Source organism: Callospermophilus lateralis, chromosome 12, assembly GCF_048772815.1.
Source record: "Callospermophilus lateralis isolate mCalLat2 chromosome 12, mCalLat2.hap1, whole genome shotgun sequence".
Lineage (NCBI taxonomy): Eukaryota > Metazoa > Chordata > Mammalia > Rodentia > Sciuridae > Callospermophilus > Callospermophilus lateralis.
In genome coordinates this window covers 85,739,866-85,765,764 of record NC_135316.1, presented here as the reverse complement: position 1 = coordinate 85,765,764, position 25,899 = coordinate 85,739,866, and the positions used below count along the sequence as shown (strand labels likewise).

Sequence of the window (25,899 nt, the reverse complement as noted above, 5' to 3'; positions counted from 1 at the left end):
AGTAGGTGCTTAGTAAACACTGATGGCATGCATGAATGGATCACGTTCTGCCCCAGTGCAGTGTTTCATATACACTCTGTATCCATAAACTGCTTAGTCAGTGAGAGAATGAGCAGGTGTATCCTGGATTCAAGCCACAGATGTTGTTTAGTCATAAGTCTGAAAATTTTGCTTAGTTTCAATACCATTGGGGCAGAAGGAGGAGGGAAATAAGTGAAAGGTAAGGAATTGTTGGAGAGCCTGGGGGGGTGAGGCTGTGCAGAAGGAGATCAAACAAACAAACAAAATAACTGGAAATAGAAGCTTGCCCCCCAAAGTAGACTATCCCTGCAAACTTTCACTCAGTGTCCCTGCAAAGGATTATGAACACCACAATCAATCTGTGGGGCTCCTTCACAAAAGCATTTGCTGTGTGTGCTCCTTTTTCCTTTGCTCCACTTTTCATACATTTTTGCCTTTGTCTTACCTTCACTGTAATTGTGGTAAAATGTACACTGCATAAAGTTTCCTATTTTAAACATTTTTAGGTGTGCAGTTCAGTGGCGTGAAGTATTGTCACACCATTGGGCAACCCTGATTAAAGATCCACCTCCAGAACATGATCTTCCCACACTGAAACTCAACACCCATAAAACTACAGCTCCCCATTCTCAGTCCCCCAGCCCCTGGCAACCACCAGTATTCTACTTTCTGCCTCTATGAGTTTGAATACTCCAGGTATCTAATGGAATGGAATTATGCAATATCTGTCTTTTGTGACTGGCATATTTTACTTAGTGTAATTTCTTCAAGGTTCATTGATGTAGCATATGTCAGCATTTCTTTCCTAAGGCGAAATAATATTTCACTGGAGGTATAAACCACATTTTGTTTATCCATTCATCTGTTGGTAGACATTTGTGTTGCTTCTATCTTTTAGCTATTATACATAATGCTGCTATGAACATGGATGTTCAAATACCTGGTCTCTATATTTACTTTTTTTTGGGGGGGGCAAAGTTTTTATTTAATTGATAAGTAATTATATATAATCAATATACATATATATTTATATTATATGTGGGGTTAAAATGTGATGTTTTATTATATGTTTATCTGTTTTAAAATATACACACACATGCCCACCCCCTTGGGTGGAGGTCATGGGTTTGGATTCCTATTTGTCTTTGAGCAATAAATTGTTGGAGTCAAAAGACACTTGGGGCAACTTTCTAGACCATGCTAGTGATGATGTGAAATTTGAAGGAGACTGAAGGTGGGTATTTTAGAGGACAGTGGATCTTTCAGACACTTTCTAATTTCGATGGAAGCAAAACACAGTGCCCTTTTTTTGATTTTTGCCCTTAGAGGTTGCCTCTTTAAGCTGTTCTCTCTAGTCTTCCAAATGGAAAAGATGAGGAAAGAAGTCGGAGCAAGGAAGTGGAAATTCTTGCTCATTTACCTTTCAGATATTCATTTTGTCCTCACTTCCTGGTAGCTCAAGTGAACATAGCCCAGTTAGGAGTCAGAAACTTACAGAACTTCACCTTGTAAGCCAGCAAAGTTGGTCAGGATGAAAAATACTCATAGAGTTTACTGAGGATCTATTATGGGCCCAAGGACATGAGTCCATGTTCCCCAACATGCATTTAAACATAAGGCTCAAGGAAGTACTATTTTGCCCCTTTGACTGATGAAGGAGCAGGTTCAGACAGGTAACTCACTCAAGGTTACAGTGAGCTTGGGACGGCCCTGGGACGGAGTTCACACAGTCAGCGAGTTAGGACATGAATTAGGTCTTATTTAGAATCACTCTGCTTCGCCTGACATTGTCCTGCCTTCCAATCTTTGTACTCAAGTCAGACTTAGAAAGTTTTAACCTAGAAGCATTTTGGTGCTGGGGTAAAAGCAATGAAGAAATGAGAGTTTAAAGGAACTGTCTATCTTAAACTGTTTGATTTTCATCCCTAATGGTAACTTCAGCAAATATAATAAATATTCAATACACAGAGGTGATATTTGCATTACTAATTCAGAAATATTCATGATTAAAGATCAAATAACCAATCCCTAATGTACTCTCGTAAGGTTCATCTTAAACCAGTGATTAAATGTCAGATACTTGAATATCTACAGGACTTAACAACTAGATCCTCTGATCTTTTCATATTTTAGTGACTTAGGTATCCAAACTTTGTAACAGTGAATTTCAAAGGAATGCTCACATTGAATTATTTCACTGGAATGTTAAGGTATTTAACAATTGGACCATAACTGGCAGGCTGGAATGGGGGAATTAATGAAATACAGTAGTAGTTTCCCCCTTATTTGTGGTTTAGCTTTCTTTGATTTTAGTTGTCTGTGGTCAGAGAGTATTAAATGGAAAGCTCAACAAAAACATAACTCGTAAGTTAAATTGGACACCCATTCTGAGTAGCATGATGAGATCTCTTACTATCCGTTCCTTCCAGTGCCTAGCACATGAATCATCCCTTTGTCCTGTGTATCCATGCTGTATATACTACCCACCTGTTAGTCACTCAGTACTTGTGGGTAGGATTTGGTACTATCAGCAGTTTCAGGTATTCACTGGGGGTCTTGGAACTTATCTCTGGAGGATAAGGAGGGCCTACTCTAGTTCTTATTTGCAGTCTGGTTAGAGATAAGGAATTTATTAGGTAAGGATCTTGCCACAATCTCTTGTCTGTAAATTCTGGCATTAAAGCTCTGGGATAAGCAGATTTTCACACACGTGTGATACAGAAATAACTGACATATTCTATGATGAGGTTTACAGCCCATTAATGTTCTTCAAGTACCTCCAAATCATCAAAGGAATATTAAATTATGTCACACATACTTTTATTATTCTGGCACTTTATTAAATTCAGACTCCAAAATGAATAATTCCTATAAAGGTTATACATTAAACTCAATATGTGACTCTCCAGAGGGCCCCCTTCTGTGATCATCCAAATAATCACATGTTGAGTCTTACAGCATTAAAAAAAAACACATATTTTGCAGAATTCTGGTGGAAACTGATTATTCTTACAACATTGATCATTTCTTTCTTTTCTTTTTTTATTTTTTGGTACCAGGGATTGAACCTTGCTTTTGCTTTATTTTATCTTTATTTGGTACTAGGGATTGATTAAACTCAGGGCACTTAACCACTAAGCCACATCCCCAGCTCTTATTTAAATATATATGTATATATTTTTTCAAGAGACAGGATCTAAATAAGTTAAAGGGCCTTGCTAAGTTTCTGGGGCTGGCTTTGAACTCCATGATCCTCCTGCCTCAGCCTCCCAAGCCTTTGGGATTACAGGCATGAACCATCACACCCAACTAACAATGATCATTTCTAGGTTGAGATTGCTATATTTTTCCTTTAAGCTATGGGTTCATTGGAAGAAAATCCAGTGAGGTCAAATTCATCAATGTCTCCAATAAGATATCAATTGATTTTATAGGCAGAGGGAAATATTGCACCGTCATCTGGTCATCTGAAAAGCAGTTGAAACTACAGATTTTCTGAGTGCATTGTGCAGGCACTACGCACTAGCTCTACCAAAGGACCAGGGGATCGTGGATGTTGATGTTTAGAGGAATCACCTTGAGGAAAGGTGCTCACGTGACTGTCAACCCTATGATAAATGGGTAGTGGGAGGATGTGCGGCCTGCCTTGAATGGGTCACAGGTGGTGTCTGTCGCTCACACCGGTCACTCACACCTATCTTTTTGATATTGACACTGCCTGTGGGACTTGTCCCTTTTCCCTCTGTCACTACAAGGCTTTCTTTCCCTCTTTTGTCCTTTGCCTCCCTTTGTACCGCAGACCTCAGCTGCCTCTCCTCACCCTCTTCCCAGGCCACTCTGGGCTGCCCTGTGCCCAACCACGGACAGCTGAATGAGGACGAGGGCGAGTCCAGGAGGCTCTCTTCCCTGTGCGCTTCCTGGGCTCTGAGCTGCTCAGCCGTAAAGAGGCACCTGTGCCTCCTGGCGCCCGGCACACCATGGGGCTTGATGAATTGTAGAGCGAATGGATGAGTGAGATGAACCCAGAAGGTGCTGGTTTTCTTTTTCCTTCCTTCTGCTTTGCTGCTTTTCTCCAGGACCTTTTGAAGTTGGTTGGTCCATTGGGACAAACGAGGATGGGAGGATTCTCTCCCAATGACAGGAAACACAGCTGCCACCCCCTCAGTCTTTTGAGGAGCCCTCTCCGCACCCCCTTTTCATGTTCTGCCCAGATGAGGGTGAGGATGGGGAAGGGGCAAATAAAGAACTAAGCAACACCCTGGTCCACATTTTTAACCCCACCCATTCCCTTGGTATGTCCCAGGCCCTGCTCCGTGCTCCTTCTCCATTCCCAGCCTCTTCCTTCCTCCATCACAGACCTGTGCCCCCTTTTCCTGCTCTGGAACACTCCAGTTGTTTGTACCCCACCAACCCCAGGACCAGCCCTCCAGCGACCACCAGTGCAGAAGGGTTTGAGAGGCACAGAGCCTGGTGAAATAGAAGGCAGGAAACATTTCAGAGGCTCCATCAGGAGCTACAGTCTACAAGCTCTCAAAAATCAGGTCTGACAATCCAGCAGAAAGATAATGGCACAGATTTCTAAGAAATCAAGCTGGGAGACAGCCAAGCAGAAGCTGTGTTTTTCTGCCTCGGGGTGGATATTGTCCAGCGGGCTCTTGACCCGCACCTGGTGGCTGTCTTGTAAGCCGGCCTCTCGGTGGGGTTGTGGGAAGTGGGCACGGGGGAGGAAGGCCAAGACGGCTGTGTGGCCACAGCTCCCTGCGGCCACCCTTGGCTTTCTAAGGCTGTGATTTTCATGTCAAGGCGCGGGAAGGACAACCCCTCGGAAAGAAACGCCTGGAGCTGTCTGCTCGCCACCAGGCCACCAGATAGAAGGAGCAACCACGGTGCAGCGAGCTGTCAGCTCGGCCAGCCGATTCACTCCAGCAGATGCTCACAGCTGTGTCAATGGGGAGCCAGCTCCGTGTTTCAGAGGGACGTGGCAAAGGCGTCCTCCAGCCGCTGGCTGCCATTCAGCCTGTCTGCATTCACACAGCATCAGGAGCTTGTAGTTAGAAAATTAGCCATCTCCTGGAGGAAGCTAATTTGCACTTGGATCTTTTTTTTTTTTTTTTTAAAGCAACGGAGGTAGAGACATGGAAAGGCTGCTTGGAAAATTTGTAGGGCAGAGAGACAAAGCTAACATGTTAGCTGACAGAATCGAGACTCAGAAAGATCTTTCTAGGCCGGAATAATGAACTAAAACCAAAGAGGCTAAATTTAATGAGGATATGGGGGGAAAAAATCCAACAGTAGTTTTATGTTTTTAATTGTACATTGTCTGAGAGTTGAGGACATGTGAATTAGGAATGGTTCATATGAATATTGGTTGATGGTGTCATCTGTAGAGGGGGCTGGGTCTATTTTGGGATTAGAGGGGGGAAGTAGGAAAGAGAAGAAAAGGAAAATCCCAAACCTAACAGTTAAACAGTATGAATCCACTGGAGAAGACCTATCCAGTTCCACTCACTGAGTTTAGTTCTCAATCCAGAGGGACTGAGAACTCTTACAGCTTCAAATGAAGCTGTTACCAGTTTCTGGCCCCAGATGATAAGTAGAAATGGTCATCACCTGGTAAAGACTCCCCTGAGAGCCAAGCATTGATATTAAACCACCCTAAGGACCGTGGCTACCTTTGAGTTGTACACTGGACCCTCAGCCAATCAGCTATGACCAGGAGATTTATTTATACTGTCCAAAAATATGGTGACCTCTGAAAGGATACATTTTATGGGACCTCCCACAAAAGGTCCGTGGCTGTGGCAGGCATATATCCAATATATTCTCATTTTAACTGAGGTGGGAGAGCATATTACAGCCCTAGTTATCTCTGCTTTCTCATAGGTATGTGGAACTGACCAACTACTGTGATTATAAAGACTACAGGGAAACTATATTGAGCAAACCAATGCTGTTCTTCATTAATGTGCAGACCAAAAAAGACACCTCGAAAGGTAGGAACATACATAATTTTGGTTTGGTTCTGTCTTGCTGGGCTGTTGCAGGCTGATGAGGGAGGAGTGGGGCATGGAGAAAGCAGGATAGATGTCAGCTCAGGACAAAATCAGCAGCAAGGAGCCTGGTGTCTAAAACCCTGCTCAAGCTTTTGGAACAAACCCCAAATGATCCTAGAACAGAAGCCACCCGGTTCTGAGCTTTTTTCCTGTTTCCTGTCCAGACAGGAAGTAGTCTGACATTCTGAGCCATCAAGGGTTTCTAAGCCTGGCGCCATGAGGGTCATCCAACAATATGTCCGAGGCACACTCTAATGTCATTATTGGCACTGTAGGTCTATAGGTCTTATGATCCAAATGGGGATATTTTGAGCATGGAAGTCTTCATAGTTAGTAATTTGGGTCAAAGGCATAAACTGAGATGACTCAGAAAAGTAGGGTACATGGTTATCCTACCTATGAAGTACATATACTATCCCTATCTTATAGATGAGGAAACTAAAATAAGTTGCAGTTGTAGATGCTTCAAGTTTCATGTTTCTGTATTTTAGACACAGAATTTCATGTGTAGACACATCTCATCATTGTTTCTTCCAAGAAAGCAGATTAACTGGTAACGACTCTATAACTCAAATTCCAATATGAGCATGTCTCCATTTTCCCATTTTCTTCCTGCTCAGAGCGACACTTGGGTAAACTCATGGGAATAATGTTCTGTGGTAAGGGCAGAATTTCTTCAACCTGCTTCTAAATGTCATTCTTAAAATGAGTCCAAGGTAACAAGAAATGATCTACAAATTTCAGATAGACTTTCTCAAGCATTCACTCTCATCAGACCGGGGAAGTTCTCTCTGCTCATATCATAATTCACAGTCAGGACACTCTCTCTCTGCAGGAGAGGCCAGAACAGAATGCACATAACAAACAGCGCCTGTTTGAGTATCTGAGCCCTGCGTGTCCTTTGGCTTGGTGATGACCAGAGAGCCAGTAGTTCTCTTGGAGTATGATTCACAGCTGTGTCAAGTACACTTCCTGCATTGATCTCTCAGGAGGAAAGAATGAGTGCCCTCTCCATTTTAACATTTTGAAAGTACGGGATGGTACAAAAAGGTCCTTGTGGGGAGTCCTACAGAAAGTACACAGCTGTAGGGCGATTGTTGTGGAAGGAAGTACAGAATCTGGTTAATTTTGAGAAAAGTTATAAAATGAAGATATTTTTATAGGATAGAAACTTAAAGTGATAACATTTAGAAACTTGTGAAAATTGCAACTAAGGTAACTTGTTCGCCCTGCCACTGTTTTAAACTGCACTTAAATGCAAATTTTAAAAACCACCATTTCATTAAGACAATTACTAATGATTTCCAGAATTCCGGCATAATAAATACACAAACAGACCTGTCTGAAAATGTGAAGGGCCTCCTCTGCAGTTGTGTAGTGCATAACCTGCCCACCCAGCCCAACTGGGGAACATGGTAATCCTGGGTCTTTAGAGTCTAAAGATTGTGGTTTATTTGTATAAAATACAACACATTACAAATGATTTGCTTTTGCTTTATTTATTTATTTATTTTTTTTGGTACCAGGAATTGAAGAGGTTCTTAACCACTGAGCCACATCCCCAGCCCTTTTTAATATTTTACTTAGAGACAGGGTCTCTCTAAGTTGCTTAGGGCCTCATTAAGTTGCTGAGACTGGCTTTGAACTCACAATCCTCATGCTTCAGCCTCCAGAGCCACTGGGCTTTTATTTATCTCTTGTCTCCCAAAAGATATGATTATTTACATCTGAAATACCCAAAAAATAATTTGGAGGAAGGCAAACAAGTAGGAAAAATAAGAAGATTCTTTGAGAATGCAAACACGTGTTATTGGCACTCGTTTGTTATTGCCTCTGAGCTATCTCAAAGCCAGTACCACATGCTCAGTTCTCGAAATCACTAGGAGATTTTGTAAATGGCTGGTCCATGCCTTTAAACAGAGTGTGAAGTGGGTTTTTCAGTTTCTCCCTCAGATATGTGCTTGAGTAATTAAAGTCATGGAGCTTGATTTTGGTGAATGGAAGAGTAAGAGGTCCCAAATTTCCTAATGAGTAAACAACCTCCCCTTTGCTTATATTATGCAAAATTGGATCGAATCAGACTTAAGAGGGTTAATAATACAAAACAAGATAAAAATAAAACAATAATAACAGGGGGAAGAAGTGTCTTCCAGGACAGAGATGTGGTGCTATTTAAACACTGAGAAAGATACGTTTTCTCACTTGAGATGATGTTGGATCAGGAGCAGGAAGGAGAACCAATCGTGAGTTGCTCTGATGCTCAGAACCTTAGCCTAGCCATTGGCAGGAAGAACGCTGCGGGTGGAAGGCACAGAGTACTTTTCTTCCCTGGACTTAGCTGATTTTCTGCTTGGAAATGAGAAAGTGTTGGTGAGAGCCAAGTTGTGATTTAAATGTGCAGCAAAGCTGGGTCATAAAAACCATTTTCTTTTCCCATGCTGGATACGTGCTGTGGGGGCACAGTTCTCATTTGCAATAATTATAGAGTGGGACTTTTGATTTCTGAGACATAGTGCAAGCTGCAACCTGCTTCTACAGTAGCCCAGAGCTCCCTTCAAATCTGCAGAACTCTCTGGAACTGTTTCTGGAAATCTGACTAGGTGTTGTGGTAAGGGTCTCAGGGGGCAGAGAGGGAAGGTTATCAATAGATAAAATCTCCAGAGAAGGTGGAGACCCCTGCGTTAGCAAATCCCGAGAAGCATATTTATAACACAAGTATATACTTTTGAATTCTGCTTGCTGATTTCTAGAAAGGACATATGCATTTCTTGTGAACACAAGGCACCCCAAGATAAGAAGACAGATAGAACAGGGGATGGACATGGTCATCTCCTCAGTGATCGGAGAAAGTTACCGACTTCAGGTAAGATTTAGCCTGTGAATCCAGGGCTACCAGCCACACGGAAGAGGCCCAAGAACTCCCTGCTGGAACTGTGTCTTTAGGTCCTTCTCTGGAACTACAGTAAGCTGCCAAGATCACACGGATGCCTGGAACTTCATAGAAACCAGACGTTATATAACTATGTTCTGTTCTATACATACCTAAGATGGAGTTTTAGCTTGAAATTAGGTTCAGAAAAAGATTAACAACAACTAATAATAAAATCCATCAATTCCAATAATAATAATAAAAGAATAGTAGTAAATAATAATAATAAAGTTATTTAAACCATAAATTATCTTTCTGGAATTTTCCATTTACTATTTTCAGACCCTAGGTAACTGCAACTGCAGAAAGCAAAACCACATTTTGTTCTTTACTATGTCATTATTGCTACCAATAAAGTGAGCTTAGTTTCTCTTTTCTTTAAATTTTTTTTGTAGCTGTAGATGGATGGCATGCTTTTATTTTATTGGTTCATTTGTTTATGTAGTGCTAAGGATTGAATCCAGTGCCTTACATGTGCTAGACAAGCACTCTGCCACTGAGCTACAGCCCCAGCCCCCAAACAAACTTAGTTTCTATCAACTTATTAGAAACAGAATATTAATACATGTAATTTTGGCCAAGCAGTTCAAAATCTTATGATACAAAAGCAAAGGTCTGTTTTTTTTTTTTTTTTAAATAAAAACAACTGTTAAAAGGTATCTGTCAGAATGAAAGAGAGAATGTCACATTTTGGAGATTTGGGTAGTTTTTATTGATTCTAAAATGTCTACATGGTAATTATATCCACAAAGTCAATTAAATGTTTCTCTGTCTTTCAGTTTGATTTCCAGGATGTAGTGAAGAATTTTTTCCCTCCAGGAACTGAGGTGATTAATGGAGAAAATTTGAGTTTTGCGTATGAATTCAAAGCCGACGCCTTATTTGATTTCTTCTATTGGTTTGGGCTCAGCAATTCCACTGTGAAAGTGAATGGTAAAGTTCTGAATTTGTCGAGTACAAGTCCAGAAAAGAAGGAGACAATTAAGTTATTTTTGGAAAAAATGAGTGAACCTTTAATCCGAAGGAGCAGTTTCTCTGACCGAAAATTCAGTGTAACTTCCAGAGGTATGTTAAAAATCCTCAAGGACAGGAGAATGCTGACCAGTCAAAGGGTGAGAGAGGCAATGGGAGGGAGCAAGAGGCAAGACTTATTAATAAAACAGAAACATAATGTCACCTGATTCAGAGAGAGAGAGAGAGAGAGAGAGAAAAGAGAGATAAAAGGACTTTTCCTTTTAGTCTTCTGACATAATAATTGCATTGTGCAGCCTACCCCAAAAATAATCTTAAAGATTATCATTAATTCAAATGAATATTAATGCCCACTTAAATATTATTGGCTTCTTAACATTATAGAATCATGCTTCCTTCCCTGTGTGCATAGTTTGGACCACAGAATGTTCACTTAAGCTGCCAGTCGGGGAAGTCTAGATGGTCGTGGTATCTATCTTTAACAATTTGTGAAAGGGTTCTCCAGATTTTGTAAGACCACAAAAGAAAAAAGAATAACTCTTGAGCAGGTTTCATTTAATCAACTAGCAATGGCATATGGTGGATTCTTGATTTTGGTATCCACGCGGCTCATGCAGATGGCACGGATCATGTCTTGTCTGAGCCTGTCTTTTGCGTTAGCCCGTTCTCTCTGCCTCATGCTAGTCTGGGCTGGGGAGCAGCTTCCTTGAATCGGGATTCTTGTTGCTAATTGCAGGAAACCAACAGTCTCTGTAAACTTGCAGTGTCCTCAAAGTGAAGATGGGAAATAGAGATTTTTCATTAATTGTGTTTAATGACAGTTGTTTTCTTCCAATGTTTATAGCAAAAACTCTTACTCTCAGCTGTTTCTTATTCTAGAAGTGATCCTTCTCTTAATTCCTTCATTTCTCCTTCTCTCCATCCCACTCTGTTAACGCCTGTCTCTTCATCTCTGTTCTCTGTGTTTCTCTGAACTTCTCTCTTTCTCTCTCTCTGTCTCTCTCTCCTCCCCACCCGCTCCCTCTCTGTCTCTGTTCCTCCGCAGTCCTCTGTCTCTCATGCTTTCCATATTGTTCTAATCCCAATTTCCATATTCCTCTGTCTGGGACTTTGTCACCAATAAGCTTTGCGCTCTGCTGCATTGCAGCCACGTGGAGACGATCCCTTACGGGACAAGATTAACTGACCCTTCTGTGACAGCATCACCCTTGTCCAGTCCTTCTCTGGTACCCTCAGTCTCACCCACTGGCCACAGCAGCCTGGATAACTTTCCTGTTTCACTGTGGCTGTACTCTGGCATGTAACCTACCTCTGGTGTCCACTGTCATCTTGGGGACACCAAAGTGCATGTGAAGTTGGCAGCAGTTCTTTGAAAGTTTACCCTGAACCATCCCTGAGTCCACTTCAACTCCTGACCAGAGCTTCCTGAGAGCTGTCACATGCACTGCAGATGGCATAGCTGAAATATACCTGCTGGCCTGGCAGGCAGACCCAACTTGGCTCCCAGCCCCTGGGCAGAGCACCAAACCCCTGATGCTGCTAATACAGCTTCATCCTGTTCACAAACTGACCTCTGGCCTAAGCATCTATTTTTCAAAGAGACTTTTCTGTTAAGTGAGAGAGTGTATGAAGCCCATTGCAAATCTCCAGCCTGCAGGAAAGCAAGTGACAATCATGTCCCGCTGATAAACAAAAAAGCAACACATTTCTGTTTAGCCTTTTGAGTTTTTCCGTGGAAGCCAGGATTCTCTATTAATTATTGAAATGGTTATGTTGTATGATTTTTTTGCAGTGCTGGTAATAACGGTTGCCTTATTTACTGTGTTTTTTTTTTTTTTTTTTTTTTTTTTTAGGCTCAATAGATGATGTTTTTAACTGCAGTCTGTCACCCAGATCATCTCTGACAGAGCCTCTTTTGGCAGAATTACCATTTCCAAGTGTTCTGGAATCTGAAGAGACACCAAACCAATTTATCTAATTGGACTGAACATTCTAGCTGTCACTTTTATGTTGCAAGCCTGTGCCAGACTGCAGGTTGAGGGGACGAGAGGAGGTGGGAGGTGGGCACTTCCACCCCTTTGCCAACTCCTGGCTCCCCCATGGCTTCTGTGGGGGGCTCCTTTCTCCCATTTCCCTGGGTGTGATGCTGTGGCAGGCCCAATGTAGCTGGCTTCCTTCAGGGCTACGGTTACCCGTATGGAAGGGCTTTGGCTTGTGGCATGCTTTGAACATTTCTGCAAAGAGGCAGAGGAAGCCACAGGGTCCTGCCACCCTGCACTTTGCTCAGTACCCTGGCACCCTGGGAACTTTCCTGGAAACCTCTCTGGGAGTCCTCTGACTTGGTTGTCAACCTGTGACGCTTCATCATTCAGGGTTTGCTCTCTGCTTGAGATATCCTTGTTTATCCCCCAACCCAGAAAGCATGGGGTCCACAGTGCTCTTCTTTTGCAAACCTAGTGGGTTAAAAATCCTGTGCCATCTCCCATCCGGGAGGCAAGTTTGTTTTTCATCCTGCCTGTGTGAAACCTTATAAGAAACATTCAAGGTAAGGTTTGCTGAATGACTGGCCAGGCAGGTAGGACAGTAATCCTGCCACCCACAGCCTGAAATGGGAGCTCCCTTGGCCTTTCTCTTCTCCAAGTGGCACATGGAGAATGAGGCCAGGTGGTGTAGTACCAACTTATGACAGGGGAAGGATAAGGTACATGGCACTATCCTCCTTACTGAAAGCGCATTATGTCAGTTGGGCATTTAAAATAAGCTTTTTGCAATCCTAACATGAAAAGAAAAATAGAAGAAATCTATACAATTACCATACTACATTTTCTATCAATATATTTTTCATCTTATAGCTATGATGGAATTCTTCAAAAAGAAAAAAAAAACATATCCTACATATAAGAACTTGCATGAATGGATCACTACATTTGCTCATAATGAGGGAGACTTATAGGTTCTGAATATCATTTTTTCTGTCTTTTTTTAAAAGTTTTCCTGTATTATATGTTTGATAACACTACTGATGATCTTGACATTTATATTTGAAATGTTATGAGGTACATTTGCACAATTAAAACTTTTCCTGGTATTCAACCTCGAGGTCACCAATTCCCTTGTGTGTGTGTCATCATTCCCTTGTGGTTTGCAGGTGGTGTCTTTGTGTGGTGTGTTTGCCTGATAACTTACTAAATGACAATAAGAATTGTTTTTAACAGTCACTTTCTCAAGAAGAGTCTTTGAAGAACGGGGCTATAAAGTATTTGGAGAAAGGAAGATCTGATACTGATCTTTCAGAAAAATAGGAAGAAATGCTTCTTAGTAGCAGGAGAAGATGAGCATTAATTTCAGTAAAAAAATGCAGAATATTAATAATAAAATAAGTTTAATACCAGTGCAAACAAACCTTAGGTGGATATCGAGTATTAAATGCTTCCCAAAGGAAATAGAAACTCTTTACAAAATTGACAAAGGATTTTTTTTTTTTAAGTAGCTGAACTGAAAAAAATGATTAGTAATTACCTCAGGAATGAACTAAAGATCTGGAAGGTTTCTTTCGTCATTAAAATCATTTTATTTGACTCTGAACCAAATGCATTCAATTTCCACTTAGCCAAGTTTTATCAACTGCCTATAAGGAAATATGCACTATGCTACCTACTGTATTTTATTAGCAAATATTACAAAGAAGTGACGTTGAGACATCTGTAAAATTGATAAAAAGTCCAGGAAAGATCTACCTGGACAAAAAAGGCCTCAATCTCATATACATGTGGCCCAATGTGTGTGTTTTACCAGTTTAAGATCAATAGAAATCTGTAGGACAATGCTTATGGCTGGATAGGGTTTGTCCTCATCAAAACTCATGTTGAAACTTAACCCCCAAAGTCAAATGTCAGTGGAATTTAGAGGTGGGCCTTTGGGGGCGGCAATTAGGATTAGATGAGGTCATGGTGAAGGAGCCCTCATGATTGTATTAGTGGGTTTGTACATCCCAAAGAAACCCAAGCAAACTTGCTCTTTCTCTCCTGATAATGATGATGGGCACCTCAGTACCTATAGAGCCCCCACCTGCAGGAGGTCCTCACCAGAACTCTAGAAGATGCTGGCACCATGCTCTTGGACTTCAGAACCAACATCAACCTCCTTCCTTTTAGAAATTTTCTAGCCTCAGGTAGTCTATTACAGCAACAGACAACTGTATAGATGAACTATATAGATGAAGACCTAAGCAATTTGTCCATTTGTTCAGTTCATTCATTCAATACAAATAATTGAGTGTCTGTCATGATCTGTGCCTTGCACCGAGGTGATCCTGGTGTATAATGGAGCTTAAAATTTTATTAAAAGAAGTCAGAGAACCACCATTTGATCCAGCTATCCCACTTCTCAGTTTATACCCAAAGGACTTAATATCATCATACTATAGTGATGTAGCCACATCAATGTTCATAGCAGCTTCATCCACAATAGCTAAACTGTGGAAGCAACCTAGATGCCCTTCAAGAGATGAATGGATAAAGAAACTGTGGTATATATATATACACAATGGAATATTACTCAGCCTTAAAAGAGAATAAAATTATGGCCTTTGCAGGAAAATGGATGGAATTGGAGAATATCATGCTGAGTGACGTAAGCCAATCCCCCAAAACCAAAGGCCGAATGTTCTCTCTGATAAGTGAATGCTGATCCATAATGCGGGGGGGGGGGGGGAGCGTGGGGAGAATGGAGGAACTTTGGGCAAAGAAGAAGGAGAAGAGGGAAGAGAGAATGGGGGCAGGAAAGATGGTGGAATGAGGTGAGCATCATTACCCTAGGTACATGTATGACTGCTCATATATTACAATGCTATATCATGTACAACCAAAGAAATGAAAAGTTGTGCCCCATTTATGTACAATGAACTGAAATGTATTCTGCTGTCATGTACAACTAATTAGAACAAATAAAAAAGAAGAAGACAGAGCAAGGGTGTAGCTTAGTGGTAGAGCACATACTTAGCATGCACAAGGCCTTGTTTTCAATCCCCAACACCAAAACAAACAAGCAAACACACCGGGGTACAAGCTTACAAGAACAATAAAATATGTGCTACAAGAGAAGTTCCAAAGGGAAAATGCCCAAGATACCTGTGATCCAGTCTGGGCAATAAAATTAATGAAGTATAACTGCAAAATTTAGTTTAAAACAAACATGGATTGATTTACCCAAGTGATTGATTTATACAAGCTGTCAGTGTCCTTGGAGGCTATTGATTTATTCCAATAAGAATGCAAGTTCAGAAATGATTTACAGAATGAAGGAGCTGTTTTTTTCTCATTACCTGATGGAAATAATTTGATTTCTGGCTAAGGGATAACATTGCCCAACTTGGTCACCTGCCTTAATTGTCAACTTGAATGTATGCTTACTGTTTTAAATATCCAATCTGTACTTGGAGAGCAAAGTTATGACCCTAATGAAGAATTCTAAAGAATATGTGTGTCAGATTCTAAAGAGAGTTTCTAAAGAATCTTAAAAATGCTTCAAGCAATGGAAGCGTCATTAAAATAAATTGCTTTGAAGAAGAGAACATTCATGTGCATGAACGAATATATACATTCATTGGTAGAACAGATTTAAAACAAGTGTCAGCACTTGCGTAGGCTGATGTTCACTACTAGCATAGACCTGAAAGGAGAACTAACAATAGAAGCCATTGATAATAACCCAATGGCTGGCCCAGCCAGCTTCCTCCTTAAGAGTTCAGAGAAGAGAAAACCACAAGAACCAGGGGGACCACATGGACCAGGAAGGAGGTCACATTTAAAGGGGACTAATAAGATTTTGTTAGATTTAATAGTCTTAACTTGATATTATGGTTTTATTTGGATGAAACAGAAATAAATTTGGTGAATTGCAAGTTACAAGCAGATTTTAGAATGTATCCCCATTACACTAGACTGCATTAATAAAATAGAGGATATCATAGAATTTTCTGGATTTCTCAATAAGATCATAGTAATTATCCTGGGACTACTTATCCACAACCACTCTTGGTGGCAGCTATGATCTGGATGACACCAAGAACATCTGAATCGGTGATGGTTAATTTTTTATGTTAACTTGGCTCGGCTATGGTGCCCAGATATTTGGTCAATCATTATTCTGGATATTTCTATGGAGGTGTTTTTGGATGAGATTGATTAATATTTAAACTGGTGGGTTTTGAGTAAAGCACTCTTCCCTCTCTACTGTGGGAGGCCACATCCAATCAGCTGAAGGCTGGAACAGAACAAAAATCTGCCCTTCGCCTAGGCAAAAGGGAATTCTGCCTTTGGATTTTGAGATGCAACTTTAGGTCTTCCAGGTGTCTCCAGCCTGCTGGTCTACCCTACGGATTTTGGACTTGTCAACCGCCACAATTGTGTGATCTAACTCCTTAAAACAAATCTCTCAATAGGTTGGTAGATACTCCATATTGGTTCTGTTTTTATGGAGAATCCTAACATAGTCCCTCAATGAAATTAAGAATGTTTTGAGTTCATCAATGAGAGAGAGAGAGAGAGAGAGAGAGAGAGAGAGAGAGAGAGAGAACAAGCAATATTCCTTTTTTTTTTTTACATGAGGACACTTGAAGGAAACATTGCATATTACCTAGTGGTAGAAAGTCTTTTGCATAGCCTGGCATGGTGGTACATACCTGAAATCCCAGCAGCTTGGGAGGCTGAGGCAAGAGAATCCTAAATTCAAAGCCATCCTCAGCATCTTAGTGGGACCCTCTCTTAAAATAAAAAAATGAAAAGGACTGGGGATGTGGCTCAATGGTTAAGCACCTCTGAATTCAACCTCTGATACAGAGAGAGAGAGAGAGAGAGAGAGAGAGAGAGAGAGAGAGAGAGAGAAAGTTCTTTTGCCCAAATATAAAAATTGAGGCAGAGAAACTTCACTGAGTTTCTTTGTACACAAGATAGCTGGACATCACCTTCTGGGCTTTTGGAAATAGGCACCTGCTGATTTTTGTTTACACATCCTTCATTGGCTTGTTCTCCTAATTCTCCCTTCAACTGTTTTCTAGTCTCCCGTTTATTCAGGAGATGACCTAGCCAGCCTCCTGTATTATCTAGAGCAATGCTTCTCAAACTGTGCCAAGGAATCTTCTGCAGGTCGTGTGACAGTGCAGATCTGGATTCAACCCCTCTAGGTGGGGCCTGAGCTTCTGCATTTATAAAAAGACTCCCAGGTGAGGCTGAGGCTGCCCTCGCAAGGCTTTAACTTGCTGTTATGGTTCTACTTGGCTCTAAGTCTGCCTCTCTCTAACTTTGTGAGTCACCTAAGAGTTTTGGTAGAAATGCAGAAGCTCAGGCCCCACTGGACAGAGTCCATGTTCTCACAGATGCCCAGGTGTGAGGTGGTCAGGTGCAGGAGGTAGCTCTAGAGTATACCTGGGCCCCTCTAGTCGTTCCTGAAGCTTCAAGTTCTCTTTCCCTGCTCCTTACTCTTGGTCTGTGAACTTGTTCACTTCTTTCTGTTTTAGGTAACACTGCTTCCTACATAATTCTTTTTCTCTCCACCTGTTGGAGGCTTTCTTCTCCTCGACAGCCAGAATTTGAGTATTCTATGCTTGCTATCTCCTCACCCTTGCCCCCCCATCCTTGTCTTTAGCAGTTCACATCATGTTGTGTGTGTGTGTGTGTGTGTGTGTGCGCGCGCGCGCAGAACTAAATTTATTGTTATAATTTCGGTTGGAAACAACCATTAGCTTTTTACCCATTCAATAAAACTATTCTCAATTGTTTTGGATCAATGAGAAGCTTGTACAAGGCATATTAGTAACCTAGATGTTTTGATTTCTGGTTGATTAACTTATTTTGGCAGGATGATATGGAACTTTGCTGCTCCTTGCCCTGGGAAAAATGTCAGAATTTATTCAGACTTGCCACCAGGCCTGTTCACTCTGCAGCTTGACCCACTCAATGAATCCTCCACCTGCTCAGGTGAAGTCCCAGCTTCTCAGTGTGACCTGCAGGGCCTTCTTCCCCTCCAGCCTGTTCTCAGTTTCCCCCTGGATCTTCTCAACATGGGAACATCAAACTTCAGGGCTTTGGGTTCTGCAGGCTATTACTGGCTCTACCCATATCACCTCTCCCTCTTCACCTGGTCCACCCTACACATCTTCGAGGACTCAGCTCAAGCATCTTTTCTTGCAGGAAGTTGTCTCCAGGCTCGTATCATATCCAGGACATTGCCCTTAATGTCCCCAGACAGCTCATTTTCAGTGCACAGTCAGCATTAGTTAAAGGAAAGAAGAAATAAAAAGGAAAAAAAAAAACCCAAAACCCTGCACTCAATCATGAAAAGGGATTGCCTCGGTGATCAAATTCAAAGGCGGAAACAGTGCCATACCATTCACAATAATGCAGACCCTCACTGAAACCACATTTTGAAGCAGAAATGGGAGACTATAAAAAGAAAAAAAAAGGACCAGAATAGTAATCAGACAAAAGAACAACACCTTCGATTTGCATGGTCTCCTATTGACAGATTACGGTAAGGATCGGTATCCTGACAGCTCAGCACGGTGGTGCTAGTACATTCATTGTACAATAAGGAAAACTGAGGCTCACAGAGGTACCTGCCTTACCCTAAGGGGTCCCAGAGGGAATATGGCAGTTCTTTTGCATCTCCCTCGGTTCAGTGCATACCCCACCATTTCAGCTAGCCCAAGAAGAAACAAATGTAAGATATTAATAAGAATTCACTTTTAAAATTCTATATACTAACTGCTCTATTTTAAAAACACATTTCTCTTAAATTATGCTATGCTAATTAGCTCTACCATTTCCAGACAGTTAATCTGTTATTGGGTGTGACTTTCTTTAATTTAGATGCCACTACTAAATCCTAATTTAGACATGTTCCTTTAAATAACATCGACAGAAGTCTGCCTTCTACTGAGTTTCACCATTCATTGCTCCGAGAGTCTAAGATTTATTATATTCATTGGCCGTGTGGATGGGACTCTACCCTCAGAAAATTCTAGTTTAGCTCTTCACTTCAGTGATGTTCCTTGCATATATGTTTGGGGTCTTTGGTTGGATGTCTATTCTGTCTCCTTTAATAAACTCCCTTGTTACATCTCCCTCTTTACTAAGGCCTAGGATAACCCCTCTTAGGATATGGGGCTGTTGTCGGTTCCTTTCTAAACTGTTGCCAGCGGTCCCAGTGTGTTTCCTTCTTCTCCTCACAGGAGTGACTGGTGGCTCTGTGCTAACCTGGAGCTTTTCAATAATTCTTAAGCACCGACTACGTGTCAGATTACCAGGGAGTTGCCAAGAATATGAAAATAAAGGAATTTCCTCATCCAGTTAAGCATCCCTAACACACATGGAAGAAGGCACAGCTCAGTCAATGGGGGATGGGGAGGAAGAACAACTAAATTGATGATAGTCACGAAGCACTATGATGGGTGCCGGGATCATGGCCTGCTAAGGAGATCTGTGACACATAGATACCCTCTCCTTGGTCTCTAAGCACATTTTTCACTTGCTGCTTTCTCCCCTGATTTGTGAGCTGGGATGCTATGGTTTGGCTCTGAATAGTGTCCCCCATCCCCAGGTTCCTGGGTTAAAAGCTTGGTCTCCATGGTGGTGCTCTTGGGACTTTTAGGAGGTGGGACCTAGTGGGAGGTCCTTAGGTCATTGGGTGCTCTGTTCCCCAGAGGCACTGCAGGACCCTGTCTCTTCCTCTGTTTCCTGGCTGGACACAGGATCGCTGGTTCTGACATCCACTCCTGCCATTGGCTTTCCCAGCAATAAGGAGATGCAGTAAAGGGGCACCCTTGCCAAGCCTGTTCTAGGCCTTTGAAACCTCCAAAACCATGAGCCAAAATATACCTCTCTTCATAGGCAGCCTTAGTCAGGCGTTTCCTTGTAGTAACCTGAAACTGACCGATACACAGGATGACCCCTTGAATAGCATGGAACATCACAGAATTGATGCTTCTCATGCCCCACTGGTGATTTTGTCACATCCATGACAACTTTCCCCCCATTTGCTTAAACTGAAATCTATGAACCGATGAAAATTCTCAGTTGAAAGACTGACATTCCAGCATTTGGAGAGGCTGAGGCAGGAGGATGGCAAATTCAAAGCCGGCCTCAGCAAAAGGGAGGTGCTGAGCAAGTCAGTGAGACACTATCTCTAAATAAAATATGAAATAGGGCTGGGGAATGTGGCTCAGTTGTCAAGTGCCCCCTCCCTCCCCCCCCCAAAAAAAAGTCTGACATTGCTTTCTGTTTAATTTCTTCCCCCTTTTTTGTTTCTGTCCCCAAATATACAACACAAGAGTCGGGAGAGCTCATTGCAAGAACTATACAAATAGACGAAAGTAAGGTATCCACGGGAGGAGAGACGAGGATTAGCTTTCTGCATCGCAACTTTGCGCGGGCCTAGTCTAGCCATCTGGGACTGGACTCAGTTGCCCAGTACCAGACCCGCGTCTCCATGACGACGCGTCACAATGCAGCCGCGCGCCGCCTGCAGAGCCAAGTAGGGCTGGAGCCTCAGCCAGGCTCCACTGCTTCCTGGGCAGGATGGCCCAGCCCGAGTTCACAGCTTCGTGCCCCTCTTTAAACGACCACAAGCTCCAGCCAAGTAAGAATGTGTACCCTGCTTGTCTGCAGACAGGGTTGGGGTCTTTCCTGGGGAAGGGGTAGCATCCAGCCAAGGGCCTTCCATCTTTAAGGATGCTGTCTCCCTCTTAGGGATGGGCCCCACTGAGGGACTAGGGACGGCTGGGGAGTCAGGGAGAATGACGAGGTTCATGACCTTGTCCCTCTCCAGCCCTTCATACTTGCTGCTAAACCTCCTCTTAGACCCGCCGGTACTTCTTTCTAAAACACTCCAGGACATGCCTGCCTAGGAAGGGACCCAGGAAACGAAGGGCTGGGCCCTTTCCAAGGAGAACAGGGTCAAAAGCAAAGAAGGAGCAGAGAGACCTGGACGCTCAGAAGAGAACAAGATCGGCTTGAGCTCCGCCCCCCTGGAGGGTCTGGGAAACAGCCAAGAAATAGGGTTTGTGGTTTGGGGGAGCTAGGTGGTTTCAGATGGAGCTAAGGTCTTCAGCTGCAGCTTCTGAGTAGGACCATTTCTCTTGCAAAGAGACCCTGTCTGTAAAGATGGGGAGCTCTGCATCCTCGTTTTTGCTCCCAGATGCAGCAGGTTACCAGCTCAGCTTTTCGTGTCTGCCAGGGGGAGAGCCGCTCTAGCTGTGAAGCTAGTGGCATGATTACTGTGTAGTCAGCTACACCGTGGCCTTTCCCTTGGCAATAATGGCCCGTGGCTGCTGTCTAGCTGGGTAATTGTGGCTGCACGCTGGCTCCAGAGCAGGGAGGAATTGTTCAACTGCAAATTCCCTAGAATTGTGCTCCCGTGAGAGTGAGTGAAATGTGTACTTTCATTTCAATTCATTCTTTGTAAATGGAGAATAGAAAGAGGAAATACTTAATTAGCACAAAAATATCAAATATACTCAGTTTCCATATAATGTCAAGGTAAGCAGAGAGGAGAGAGAAATGCTTTCCCAGGATTCCTGAGGGGTCTCCTTTTAATTTCCTCCTCCTTTTCTAGCTACTCCGTCTTGGTTTCTTTCATTGTGTCCTCTCCCTGTCCTTGGCTGGGAAATGCCAGAGTCTTCCAAGACTTTCCTTGTGAATTTGCATCCTCCATGAGTGGCCACATGCTGCCATAAAGCTTTAAGTGCTTCATAAAGGTGCCTGTGACTCTCTACTCTGTCTCTAACTTAGATCTTTCTTCCAATTTCCAGACCAAACTATCCAGCTTTCTGCTAGACTGTTCCATTCGGATGTCACAGAAAGGCCTCTAACTCAACATGTGCAAAATTATACTCCTTTCCTTCTCAAACCTTCCAGGCTTTGAGAGACCAGTTAGGAGGAGGGTCCCAGCTGCTGAAATCAGAAGGGGAGGCAGCTGCTTTGATATCTCAATGGGATCACCAGATTTCTTTGATTCGGCCATCAAGTTTTCCTTTCTATGGGTAGGTCTGACTCTTCCCCTCCAGTGCGGGGTCTCTGAGAGCCTCTGTGTGCTACTCCATCTTCCACTGCTAGGACATTCACCTTCTAAAAGGTGGGCTTGATGTGGCACTGCTCAACTTTGGTCTAAAAACAGGATAAAGTGGTTGACAATGATGGTTAACTGCTGATGAGCAGTCGCTGTAGATTGGACACTCAGGTGCAGTTTATTAGTTTCTCATAGCTGCTAGACAGAACCACAAACTAGTGGCTCAAAATGACAAAAACTCATTCCCTCTTGGCTTTGAAGGCCTGACATCCAAAATCAAGGTGTGCACAGGGCTGCAACCCCTCTGGAGCTTCAGGGCAGAATCTTTCCTACCTCCTGCTTCTGCTGGCTGTCAATATTCTTGACTTGTGGATACATCAATGTGGAGGTCACATTGCCTTCCTCTTCTAAGGACATTTATAATTGCATTTCAGATCCATGAGTATGATCCATGATGACTGCTTTATTTTGCAATCCTTAATTGCATGTGCAAAAATCTCTTTTCCAAATAAGGTCAGATTCACAGGTTCTGGGATTTAGGATATGCACATATCTTTTGGGGGCCATCATTCAGCACACTACAAGCATGTAAACTTACCAATGCCTTTAATCCTCAAAATAAGGTAAGGTTAGGATTATTAGATGTCATCAATACCTGCCTTGTCCATCAGAATAAAACAACATAATATATATGGAAATACTTTGTAAAGTATAATACAATATACATATTAACTATATTAGTTTTATAATATTTTCAAAGCTTTATAAATTTATTTTCATAACTGTGAACACCTTTGTTGGGTCCTAAGTTGAGCAGAGTAGGCTTAGGCACAGGGGGCCCCACTGAATTATCCTTAGTCATTTCCTCTTTATTTCAAATTTCAAATTTGCGTTTGAAATCTGCTGTCTCGGATTCTCATTCTGCCTGTTAAATCAGCCAAGAACATCTTTATCTCCCATGTTTCCCTGTCAAACTTCTACCAGATAAAATCCAAGTTCAGAAAGCTGTCTATGTGGTGAAATCTCTCCTTGACCTGTCCTTGCTGTCCCCTCTTCTCCTTTGAGGAAGAATCACATGCTCCTCCTGGTTCCTGTGACACACAATCTTAATCTGATGTTTACAGGATACATAGCTCCTCCACTAGCTGTTAAGTTCTCCAAAGCCAGTGCTGAGCACAGGACCTGGTCCATGGGAAGGCACAGGAAATGAGAGAGGAAGGAAACTATCAGCAAGACGAGTGAGAAGGGTAGAGGGAAGTGTGGTCTCTGCAGAGATCCTTCCTGGTCCTCCTAAAAGTCCAAGGCAGAGGTTCCAATCAAATTAAGGGAGGCTTCTTTAAGAAAAGCTACTCAGGATTTTTTTCTCCCTTCTCCACATTTGCAATTCTTTTCACAAAGATCATTTAAATCCACTATTGGAATAAAATGCTTTCAAGCCTAAAGTGATTCCCACCAAAGCAGGAGTCTCCAAGGATAATGCCAAGGCAAAAGTTCTCCCTCAGGGATGCTTCTGGGTGGACACGAAGCTTAAACCAGTGTGAAGGCAGCAGGGAATAGTCACAGATGAGCAGATCCCATTCCCTGCCTGGGGCCAGGGCCTGTTAAATTAAAAACGACCTGGCTGGGAGAGATGGGGAGATGAATACTAAGAAGTCCACAGATGACAGAAACTGTTAATGTTTAGCCAGGGCTCTCTATGCTAGGCAGGAGGCAGATAGCTTTTAAGAATATTGGGGAATTGAAAGATAAAAGGATACTTTACTGTCATTTTAATAGGATACAGGCTTGGAAACAAATTCAGGCAATGGGAATAGCTCCAGTATTTTTGGGATGAGATGATGAGATCCTAGACAGTACCTACTATTCAAAAATTAGAGACATTCCAACCCAGTTGCTTATGAAATGTAAAAAGCAACAGGTCACTGCCCAGATATAAAAAAATGAGAGAATGAGTAAAGTTAAAATATATATAGTAGTCCCTCCTTATGCACTCCCAATGCATAGTCCTGGGTAGTGCTGACTCTGTACAAGAGCACTGTGATACTGCAGCTACATGACTTAATGAGCAGGTAGTGCATACAGTGTGGACATGCGACAAAAAGGGGTAATTCACATTCCCAGCAGGATGGAGCTGGATGGCATGAGATTTCATCATGGTGCTCAGAATGGTGCACAATTTAAAACTTATGAATTGTTAATTTCTGGAATTCTTCATTTCATCTTTTTGGACCACTGGTGTTGATCACAGGTATCTGAAACCATGAAAAGTGAAACTACAGATAAGGAGGGACAACTGTCTTCTCAAGTAATTTGGTGATACTTTGTTAAAAATAGGGAGTTGGGGTAGATCAACTTGGATGCTGCTAAATTCTCAGCTGGTATCTTTCTGGAGCCATCGACAGTATTTGCCATGGATGATTCCTCCCTCTTTGGAAGCACTTTCTTCTTTGAGCTTTCAGGACACCACATGCTCATGGTTTTTCTTCATGCCCAACTGATTGTATTTTTCTCTGGCTGTTGTTCTTCTTGACCTTCGAGTGCCTGGGCTTCAGCCCTGGACTTCTCTTCCGACTCCACTCTGCCCCTCAATGCTCTTACCCACGCACATAGTTGTCAATCACTTTTACACCATTGAATTTTACAATCATTATTACAAAGGGTGAATTAGCATTGCACCAGGAGTGTTTTTCCCCCAAGACACTGTTAGTTGGGACACTTGGTATAATATGAGCCCGTTTTTGTAAAACAAAATGGTGAGAACTAAATCACAATTTGTCTCTGTATTTATATACGTACACATAAATCCTCATGTGATTGCATATGAGGATTACATGTATACAAGTATGGAGAGAAGCAGACAGGATTGTTAACACGGCCTAGCCCAGAAAAGGATAATGAAGGGTGGAGAGGAAAAGCAAAGAGGTGCCCGGGGTAAGAGCTGGCATGTCTAATATGAACTCCTGCGTATACAATCATTCCGTGTGTGCACAGACATACCTGATGTAATGGAAACGGGTCACTAGAAAGCAATAATGAGAAAAGATAGAATTTCCATGAACTACTTCCTTCTTTACAGATTTTTATGTTTGGCTTGAATTCTTTAAAACAGCGGGTGCGAATGCTTGGGGAAAACAATAGGCCATTCTTATTTTGAAATAAACTCAGATACTTAAGTTGTATTTCCCTTCTCTCCTATTCCAGGCCACCACTTGGCCTTTATGGCTCTTTAGACTCTAACATAAAATCACTATCCAGAAGGTTCCTTTCTTTTGAGAAATTATTTTAATTGTGCAACATTCAAGTGAGATATTCGGGTTTGCCCCACTGAAAACGGCTTTATTGTCCTTTCAGTAGGTGGTACCGACTGGGATTCCTATGCCACCAGGATGAAGACGGATTTCACCCACAAGACAGGAGCAGTGCCCGCTTTGATCCGGTAGATCCCCCTTCAGTCAGCCCGAAAGACACTCAGACACTCGCGGCTTTGTTCACTTGTCTTTTCCGATTCAGAATCCAACACAAATAGAGTAACTGGAGAAGGCATATAAAAAATGCAGTGGAGTAGGGCCATTGTGCCCACGGCTCCCCTCCAAGCGTCTTGAAAGTTCCTCCTCTCAAACAGCAGCCAGACCTCCCCCGGGACCACTGAGAAAACGGCCCCACCAGTTCTTTATGATGTTACTGCACATTGTGTTTACCACTGACCCAGCATTTAGGTTCATTGAGGGCTGTGCCACCTGAGCACCACGCACAAAACAAAGCCACTCCCTGTTACAGAAGCAGGCCTCCATGGCTGAATGAATGGCTGAGTGGATGAATGAATGTTTGTTGTCCCTACCAACACTCATCTCTGGAAGCTGA

The 25,899-nt window shown here is 42.4% G+C and overlaps 2 protein-coding genes across 5 annotated transcripts in view; both read left to right on the top strand.

Annotated features, from left to right (window-relative positions):
- The window catches only part of Medag (mesenteric estrogen dependent adipogenesis), a 45,782-nt gene extending 32,699 nt beyond the window's left edge, over window positions 1-13,083 (top strand). For 3 of the 4 annotated variants that reach the window (XM_076872188.1, XM_076872187.1, XM_076872186.1), the window contains 4 exons: window positions 5,905-6,014; window positions 8,825-8,937; window positions 9,783-10,068; window positions 11,829-13,083. In XM_076872188.1, the coding sequence (XP_076728303.1) occupies window positions 5,905-6,014; window positions 8,825-8,937; window positions 9,783-10,068; window positions 11,829-11,953 (634 nt within the window). In that variant the 3' untranslated portion in view covers window positions 11,954-13,083. The remainder of the gene's footprint in view (window positions 1-5,904; window positions 6,015-8,824; window positions 8,938-9,782; window positions 10,069-11,828) is intronic. The other variant, XM_076872189.1, reaches the window with a different exon arrangement.
- Window positions 13,084-20,549: 7,466 nt separating this feature from the next.
- Tex26 (testis expressed 26) overlaps window positions 20,550-25,899 on the top strand; it is a 34,907-nt gene continuing 29,557 nt past the window's right edge. The window contains exons 1-2 of the mRNA XM_076872256.1: window positions 20,550-20,610; window positions 25,390-25,474. Of these exons, the coding sequence (XP_076728371.1) occupies window positions 20,550-20,610; window positions 25,390-25,474 (146 nt within the window). The remainder of the gene's footprint in view (window positions 20,611-25,389; window positions 25,475-25,899) is intronic.